A 10,019-nucleotide genomic window follows, 5' to 3' on the forward strand; every position below is an offset into this window, starting at 1 on the left:
CTTAGTAGCTGTCCTCTAGCAGACAGAGAGGGAAAATCATTTCTTTGTAGCAGAGAAACCTGGCAGAAGCTACCTTAACCTAGTGATCAAGGTTAATACCAGTGATTTCCTGTATCCCTGTCAGGATACGGTAAGGGTAAGTCTGGTGTATAATATAGTTAATGGTTCCTTGGCTTTGACACCTACACCATGGTGATGTAAGAGGATGGCATCCATGGAAACAGGGAGAAGGCACGTGGGGATCCTACTATCTTTGCAGTTTTCCTGTAAATCTAGAGTTACTCCAAAATAAGACTGTCTCTTAAAACACCCACAATCCTACAACAGAGATAACTAGATGATGAGTGCTGGTCCTCAGCAAGTGATCATTTAATTTCTTTTGAAGTGTATTATTTATGAGAAACTGGTTTCTGTACTTTGACTAATTGTGTAGCCATCTGAAATGGTAGTCTTATTTAACTGTGGCTAGGGAGAGAAAATCTGAGTTGTATATTCAGAGATCATATGTGTGAGAGGAAATTCTGTGGAAACTTAACTTTACTACGATAACTTTAATATTAACTATAATACAACTTTACTGTTTTGTTAGGGACTGAATTTTCCTGATAATCTAGGACGCTTTTCTGGGCTTCTTGTATTTCTGTTGGTTGTATGCTTCCTACTCCTCCCTTCAAGCTATTTTTCTAGGGTTAATTTGCAATAATCACTTTAATGGCTACCTTACTTGAATGTGTATCTTTTTTAAAATCTGTTTCTTTTAAGAAATAAAACGGGAGCTCCATCAGTCATCGTCATCGGGAAACATGCTATAGTTAAGATGTGGCTTCTTTTTGTGATACGATGTTATATTATTAGCTATTAGTTGTACTAGTTTCCAATTTTTTGGCCACTATAGATTACCATTTTTAATAAAGATTGTTATAAAGAAATTAAAGCCATCGCATTGCATTAAATTAATAACATCTGAAACTTGCTCTTCAGAGTCTTCCAATTGCAAATTCTGAGTTTCCATTGTTTCCAGCAGGAAGCTTAGAAAGCATCGTACTCCCTCAGTTTTTGGAAAAGCGAGCAGCTACGTCCAAGACACCTTGCACAACTGTTTGACCTAATTTAATTACCAAATAACTTGCAACTGGTCCATCTTGAGTTGTTTTCTCCCACAGCTTTATTAAGGAAGAATCTAGTACTACTTTTGATTTTTGGTTTGTAGGTCACCGATTTGGTTCTCCAGGAAGCACTAGAATGGAGTTTTTAGTATACAGGATGTTCGTTAAGGAGTGCACTTAAATCACCTGTGGAAGGAAAGGAAATGGGATGGAGCAGAGGGAGAAGGGGAGAAGCAACGCATGTCCAAAGATGGCCCCAGCCAGCCCACAGGGAACTGAGCCACAAGGGGCCCCTCAGAGTTGTGCCGAATGGCAGGAGGCATGTGGCTCTGAGCAAGGCCACTCTAGCTGATAAAATCCCTGCAGAGGCCAAGACAACCGAAGGCTGCTCCGTGATCAGCATTTACAGCCTTATTTACTGCCTTTCCTCAGGGAGTCTATTCCCGCATGTCCATGGCCACCATAATGTATATTTTTCATAACGGGTTAACTTCAAAACAGGAATACATACATACTTTGGTGAAAGTCAGAATCCTTAGAATTAGCACTTTACTGGGATGCTCAGTCAGTTAAGCATCTGACTCTTGGTTTCACCTCAGGTCATGATCTCAAGTTTGTGAGTTCAAGCCCTGCATTGGGCTCTGTGCTGACCCGGCAGAGCCTGCTTGGGATTCTCTCTGCCCCTCCCCCACTTGCTTAATCTCTCAAAAATAAACAAACGTGAAGAAAAAAAAAATCTGAAAAACTTTCCTTGGAAAAATAGCCCTAAATAGAGAGCCAACTGCTCTATCAATTACTTTTGTCCTTTATAAACTCAGAGGAAGACTTGAAATATGTATATTACTTTCCTAGGGCTGCCATAACAAAGTACCACCAACTGGGTGGCTTAAAACAACGGAAATGGATTCCCTCACAGTTCCGGAGGCCAGAGGTCTTAAACTCCAGGTGTCAGCCAGGCCACTCGCTGAGACTCTGGCTAGAATCCCTCCTTGCTTCTTCCTGGCTTCTGGTGGTGGTCCGCCATCCTTGGTGCTCCTGGGATCGTAGTTGCATCCCTCCGGTCTCTGTTGTCACCTGGCATTCTCCTAGTGTGTCTGTGTTCTCCTCTTGTAAAGACACCAGTCATGTTGGCTTAGGACCCACCCTGATGACCCCACCTTAACTTGGTTATATTTGCAAAGACCCGATTTCCAAATAAGGTCACCTTCACAGGTACTGGGGGTTAAGACTTTAACATCTTTTGAAAGAGGACACAATTCACCCAATTACAAAGCTCATTTAAGCTTTTCAGTTATTTTAAAATTTATTTTGTAAGAATAATTACATAGTAACATGGTTTCTCAAATTTGGGGGTAACGAACTTGCGACAGTCCAAGTGACATCTTTCATAATTTTGTCAAGTACACAATTAAAGAACTTCAAACTTTGGAGCGCCTGGGTGGCTGAGTCACTTAAGCATCTGACTTTTGATTTATGTTCAGGTCATGAGCTCTTGGTTTGTGGAATCGAGTCCTGCATTGGGGTCTGTGCTGACAGCACGGAGCCTTGGGATTCTCTCTCTCCTGCCCCTCGAGGACCCCGACTGCACGATTGCACGTGCACACGTTCTCTCTCTGAAAAATAAACTTAAAAAAAAAAAAAGAACTTCAAACTTTAAATATTTCAACTTAGTTTAGTAGCACTTTCCAGTTTTGGAGAAATATTAACTTCATACCATAAGCTTTCAGTGTCAATGGCACTTTTATTATAGTTAATTCAGAATTCCCATTATGCCATGATAGTCAAGCTTATTCAGAGAAATAACCCAGAATTATAAGGGCAGGGAACACTGCAGACATTCTTTCTCACATAATATTCAAGACTAAGTATCTATTCACATTCAAAAAGCTGATGATACATATTTTGGTAGTTTTCAAGAAATAGTGGTCAATCTGTAATAAAATCTCAACGCATCAGCTAACACCTGAGCACCTCCTCTTGCAGTTCACACTGCATTAGGTGTTTAAAGACAAGCAGTTGACTCAACAGACTTTAAAAAGATGTGTTTAATACTTAAAATATTCACGGAGTTCTTGACAGAGTTGTATTTTGAAGTTTCTATTGCTGAGAAACTTGAGGTTCATGTTGTCTCTTTTTCAGTCCCAAAAGCTCCGTTTTGAGTTCTCCAGGCTTTGGTGGAATTTCAGGTATTGTCTATCAAACAAAACAAAAAAACACAGATGCCGGTGCTTTCTTAGACTGTAATTAACTGTGACCTGAAAGGCATCAAAGAACGCAAAAAGTAGAACAAAAAGTCCCTGTGCACTCAGTCATAAATCCTAATTATAAGAACCTGTGTCTTCAGTATTACAGGACTCACAGAGGGAGTTTCCATCAACATTAAATGACAGATCACAATTTTAATAAAGCTTTCCACATTTTGAAACTCATTCCCACACCACTTACTCTCCACCATGTGCCTGGCACAGAAAACAGTTATTAGAAATCAACTGATTTATTCAAAAACAGTAAGTGCCTATTATGTGCAAATTATAAAGAGAAAAAAAAACAACTGACTTCAAGAAAAGTGGTCAGGAAAAGCTTGACGTGACAGCTTTAGTGACACAGTGAGATATAATTCATATACCATACCATTCACCTGTTCAAAGTATACGATTCCAATTCAGTGGCTTTTGGTATATTCACAAAGGTGTGCATCCCTCACTACAATAAATTCTAGAACTTTTTCATCACTCCAAAAAGAAACCCTGTGCCCATCAGCTGTCACTACTATTTCCACACCATCCTGCCCCACACTAAGCCACTGCCCTGGGCAACCATTAATCTTTTTGTCTCCACAGATTTGCCTATTCTGGACATTTCACATAAATGGAATCATATAACATGTGGTCTTTTGTGAGTAGTTTCTTCCACTTGGCATGTTTTCAAGGTCTGATCCATGCTGTCAAATATATCTGTACTTCATTTCCTTTGAGGACAGAATAATATTCCATTAAAAGGATAGACCACGTTTTACTTATCCATTCACCAGATGATGGACATTTGGATTGTTCCCACTTTTTTACTCTTATGAATAATACTTCTGTGAACATCTGTCTGTGTGTACAAGTTTTTGTGTGAAGGTATGTTTTCATTTCTCTTGGGTATAAACCTAGATGTGGAATTGCTAAGTCCTATGACTCTATGTTGAACTGGGTCAGGAACTGCCAGACTGTTTTCCAAAGCAGCTGCACCATTTTACATTCTATCAGCACTGTAAGGGGGTTCCCTTTACTCTACATGCTCACCAACACTTCTCATGAGCAGTCTGGTTTTGTTTTTTTTTTATTAAAAAAATTTTTTTAACGTTTATTCATTTTAGAGACAGAGAGAGACAGAGCATGAATGGGGGAAGGTCAGAGAGAGAGACACAATCTGAAACAGGCTCCAGGCCCTGAGCTGTCAGCACAGAGTCCAATGTGGGGCTCGAACTCACAGACCGCGAGATCATGACCCGAGCTGAAGTCGGTCGCCCAACCGACTGAGCCACCCAGGCGCCCCCAGTCTGGTTTTTTTAATTATAGCCATGATAGTGGTTATGAAGTGGTATCTTACTATGGTTGTCATCTGCATTTCCCTGGTTGCTAAAGATGCCGAGCATCTTTCCAGGGGCTTATTTTGTCTGAAAAGGTGACTTCCGAACAAAGACATGAAGGAGGGTGAGGAAAGCGGGCATGCAGATATCTAGGAGTGTTTCGGGCAGAAGGAACCACAAATGCAGAGGATCTATGGCAGGAACGTACCTTTACGCACAAGGAAAATCAAGGTGGTCAGCACAGCTGGCATAAAGTATTCGACTAGAAGTTAGGAAGAGACGAGGACAGAGGGGAAAAGTGGGTGCAGAGATGCAAAACCAGTGGGGAGTTCTGAGCAGAGGAGTGACATGACCTGACTCAAGCCAAGCGTAAAAAGAGGACAATGGCTTTTACTGAGGAAAGACTGGAGGGGAGCAGGGGTGGAAGGCAGAAGCCAGACCAGGGAGCTAACACAGTCCCTGGGGTGGGAGGTGACTGACAGTGGCTCGAACTAAGTGGCAGCAAAGGAGGTGGTGAAAAGCAGTGAGATTCTGGATATATTCTTCAGGTAAAGCCGATGGGATTTGCCGTCATGCACAGTATGAGACAGGCGTTAAAGAGGACTGCTAGGTTTGGGCCTGAACAATGAGAACAATGGAGTCACCATCCACTGTGATAGGCAAGACTTCAAGGGCAGGTCTGTTGGAGGAAGGCCAGGAGCTCAGTTTTGAACATGCTCACTGCACATCCAAGTGGAACTGTCCAGAATGATTCAGAGGCATGTCTCTTTCTATCAGCTATCAGCTTCCACTGTAAGGTCCTGAGGAAAGGGACCACATCGTAATCTCCTCATTTCTTACAACCCTATGAGGTTATAAAAAGCAGGCAAAAACTGTGCTCCATGAATAAATCATTGCTCAGGACCCTTATAAGCTCATAAGATTATAGAGAAATAAAATCTTTACTCTAATTATTTTATACAAAACTGCGAGATTATTCTGGTATAATTTAAATCACATCAAAAATCTCAATAGCCTTTCAATGCCTGAAGTCCAAACACCGTGATCTGGTTCATTTTACTCTGTCTCCTAACAACTAATTAATCCTAAAGAAATAAAATAGTTTAGGAAAGAATATGGGGTTTGGGGTTTGGGGTCGGGGTCATAGTCAGAGGAGACGTAGGGACCTAAGAGACGTGCTTCACAGCAAAATTCTCATTTTGAAGTGAAAATGACTTTCCACAAAAATCAGTGATGAGAACTGGAATAAAAGCTAGAGTAACTTGTCTGACAATTTCCTATCTTAAACTAGTCCTAGGATGTTGACATTCCAATCCCTTTAATACAAGCAAAGAATATAGTTTGTTTCCTGTTCATTAAACTGTGAAAAAGAATTAACTTAGAAGGGCTCTTTTTTCCCCCAGGTCACGAAAGGAAATTATATGGGGGCCCCTGGGTGGCTCAGTCAGCTGAGTGTCCGACTCTTAATTTTGGCTCAGGTAATAATCCCAGGGTTGTGGGATGGAGCCCAGTATCCAGCTCCACACTGATCATGGAGCCTGCCTGGGATTCTTCCTCTTTCTCTCTCTCTCCCTCTCTCCCTCCCTCATTCCCACTGCTCCTCTCCCCCGCTCACACATGCTTTCTCTCTCTAAAATAAAAAAACCAAAAAAAAGGACAAAAAGGAAATTATATGAAATCACAAAGCCCTATAAAATATAATAATATACTATACTGTATATCTGAAACTAATATAACACTGCATGTTAACTGGAATTAAAAGAAAAACCTTAAAAAATAATGAAGTACAGTAACAGCAGGTTTCAAATTTCTACAAAGTATATACAACCACCCACTTACACACACAGGCACACACGTGGAGTAATTTCAGTTGCCAATACATTACAAAACTAAAATGACAATTCAACTTTTATTAAAAGAAAGCACTTTTCTTTACAAAATATGTAATATATATAATATAGATTTTTATATATTATATATTTATATATATACATAGTATATAACTTTTAAAAGACTAAAAAGTTTACTGACATCAAAATTTAACAATGTTGGGGCGCCTGGGTGGCTCAGTTGGTTGAGCATCCAACTTCCGCTCAGGTCATGATCTTGCAGTTCATGGGTTCGAGCCCTGCGTCGGGCTCTGTGCTGACAGCTCAGAGCCTGGAGCCTGCTTAGGATTCTGTGTCTCCCTCTCTCTGCCCCTTCCCTACTCATGCTCGCTCGCTCTCTCTCTCTCTCTCTCTCTCAAAAAATGAATAAACGTTAAAAAAAATTTCTTTTTTAATTAAAAAAAACAATGTCAGCAGAGGTTCTAAACAGCAGTTTGTGTGTATATGGTTGTGTCTGGAGACAACCAAAAATGAACACTTTACCATGAGTCCTGAGACTGCATTTTTTTGACCACCCATTGTTTTGATAATAAATAGATTATAAATTAAGGAAAACGGAACCAGTAAAAGTAATGCAAAAGTAAATGAAACTGCAAAGAAAAGCTCAAGCAAAAGCACGCTTTGCATCCCAGGACAGAGTGTCCGCCTTGCATCCTTGCCTCCATTCCTATTCTGAGGAGCTGAGCTGCACAACTCGAAAAAGCATCCTTGATGCTGCTCGCTTAAGACAGTACTGAGCACCCGCTCTAGGCAGCCATCAAGGTGTCTTCTGCTCTGGGCTCCACCCAGACCTTCCAGCTGTAAAGACTGAAAGACCCCTACGAAGGCCAGAGGTTGTTACAACAGTGAGTCGTTGCCAGAACAGCACCAACAGACGCAGGTAAAGAACACAAATCCTTTAAATGTTAGTAAAGCATCCAGCATCCTACACGTAGCTGGCCAGCCCTAGCCGTTGTCAAGTCCCTAGAGAGGTACCCTACTGCTGATGTCATCACCCAATCAGGATGAAGTGGCCTGAGATGCTTCAGTATGGTCCTTCTAGAGATTGTGGTTTCATGCTACCTCTTCTCAAGGTCCGAGCAGCAACCTTGCATACTCCCACTTATAATGAGAAGAGTGAATCAAAGGGCAATTTTTTGGTCAATTCCCCAGGGTCAAATAACAGGCAATCCTTCCTCTGTGATGCCTGCCTGATGTCAATTCCTCATGAATTAATGACTCAATTGCATTTCTGTGGAAGGTTCTTACACCTTTTGGTTTCCACTAAGTATCCTTGATGCATCCCCAGAACTCAAAGGAGAAGTCTATGGTGGTAAGAAAGAGCTACGTCAGCATTGTTTGTACAAAAACTAGGTACCACCAAAATGTCACTAGAGGATTGATTAAATAATATATGGAACAACCATATAAGGAAATGCTACTCAATGGTCAGAAAGAAAAAAGGCTATTGATATAAACATGTGTCTATTCATATAGATTTTAACCGAAACAAGCAAGTTACAGAGAATTGTGTATATGAATGCCTATTTACATATAAACTCTGTGTGTGTGCTTATTTCAACAACAGTAAAAGTCTGCAAGTAGACACTAATCAAAAAATGGTAGACGTGTGGGGAGCAGACTGGGGAAAGGGGGTTTTAGTAAATGGGAAGGAGGGATTTGCACATTCTCATCTACATGCCTGAATTCAAGCTGAATGTTGTACGTTGGTGTTATACTACTTTATTAACAGGATCCAAAAAGAGAAACACTAAACAGAAAGCTTGGGCTTCAAATCCTCAGTAAGCTATGTGATCTTGGGAAATCATGTTCACTCTTCTGAACCTCAGTTTACTCCTCTGAAAACAAGAATACCTCCAAAACCATCGTTGTCAATTCACTAAAACTAAACATAAATGGTTGGTTCTCTGTGTTACCTGTCCAGAGTCCGGGCAGAAATGACCGTTCCCTATGCGGTGCTCCAAACCACTCTATTCACACCTGTAGCATAATACCCAGCACACATTTGTCATTCTTTCGCTGTGCTTCCTTGCCTCCACCTCCACCAGACCAGAAGTCTTCAAAAGCACCTGTAATTCCCAGTTCTAACTCAATGAAGGCTTATTAAAATTAATGTAAGTTTCTCCCTCTTTTGAATGCGTATATTCCCTCATTCTTCAATCATCAAATATTTATTGAGCATTTACTACATTCTAAGCTCTTTCCTAGGTGACTGAGATACAAGGGTGAACGACGCAGGTCCAGTCCCTTCATGGAGATTACATTCTGGTGGAGGAAACAAAGAACAAGTCAATAGACAAAGGAATAAAATACTTGCAAACTGCGACAAGTCCTTTCTGGAAACAAAGAACAGAGACATAATAGCACAGAAGCAATCCTTTAGGAGCTGTCCAAAGGACCTTCATTGCTGGAGGAGATATTTGAGCAGAGACCTGACGTTTTGAAGTAGGAAACCAACCCCAAGATCTGGGAGGAAAGCATTCCGGGATGAGAAAAAGCATGGCCTTGAGATGGGGACAGGCTTTATGAGTTTGAGAAACCGCAAAGAAGCCAGTGTGGCTGCAACAGTGGGAACAAGAGGTAAATGGCAGATTAAGGCCAGTGGTAGGCAGGTGACAGGCTAAGACCCCTGTAAGGCCTTGTTAAGAACAGGTCATGCATTGCTCTTAATGCAATGGAATGCCATCATAAGGCTTCAGGTCCAAAGCAGAGGTGCTTCTAATTTCGTTTTAAGATGGTCTGCGTTGCTGGGAGGAGAATGGAGTGGTCCAGGAGCCAGGACCACAGCCCCTCCTGCACTCACCAGGTCCGGCAGGTAGTACCTGTGCACCACTTCGGCCCCGGCGCACATGGCCAGGAGGCTGGCGGCGAACATTTTCAAGTAGGTGGCCCAGGACACGCCCGCGGGCATGGTCGGTGGGCTAGACGGGGAGGAAAGGCGGAAGGTGTTAGAACGCTCCCAGCTCAAGACGAAACAGGCCACCGCGTTCTCTCCCACCCCGCGCCCCGTGTCCCCAGTTACGAAACGAGCGCGCTGAGGGTCCGAACGACCCCTCCACGCCCGAGAGCAGCCTCCCAGGGGCTCTTAGTGTGGGGGCTGGGCCTTTGGAACTTAAAGGCAGATCTTGCACATCAAGCGGAAGGCCGACACCTGGTGGCTTCCCCGCGACCCTATCAACCCTAACAGAAGGGAAACTGCACACCGCACTCCCTACTGGCCCTAACGGCGCGCCCGGGGAGACCTTACCGCGAAGTGCCCTACTTTCCGCAGACTGTCCCACCACGGCCGGAAATGCGCCAGGGTAGTAGCCGACAGCCGGCGGGCGGAACCAAAAGTACAGGGCCTGGGAGCCGCATCGGACCAGAAAGTTGGGGGCGCGGGCACGTGACCAGGCAGAGTTGGGACTTTGGGCCGGAGCCGTTATCTATTCTTTGTCTCTCTTTTTTTTT

At 42.6% G+C, this 10,019-nt stretch overlaps 1 protein-coding gene across 1 annotated transcript; it reads right to left on the minus strand.

The window, feature by feature from the left end:
* Positions 1-2,827: 2,827 nt before the first annotated feature.
* CB4H12orf73 (chromosome B4 C12orf73 homolog) lies at positions 2,828-10,019 on the minus strand. The gene is made up of 3 exons (XM_030320410.1): positions 9,817-10,019; positions 9,373-9,490; positions 2,828-3,299 (listed from the first exon to the last, which is right to left on the minus strand). Exons 2-3 carry the CDS (start codon positions 9,478-9,480, stop codon positions 3,204-3,206), a joined length of 204 nt encoding a protein of 67 aa, XP_030176270.1. The 5' UTR covers positions 9,481-9,490; positions 9,817-10,019; the 3' UTR covers positions 2,828-3,203.

This window comes from Lynx canadensis, chromosome B4, assembly GCF_007474595.2.
Source record: "Lynx canadensis isolate LIC74 chromosome B4, mLynCan4.pri.v2, whole genome shotgun sequence".
NCBI classification, from domain to species: Eukaryota; Metazoa; Chordata; class Mammalia; order Carnivora; family Felidae; genus Lynx; species Lynx canadensis.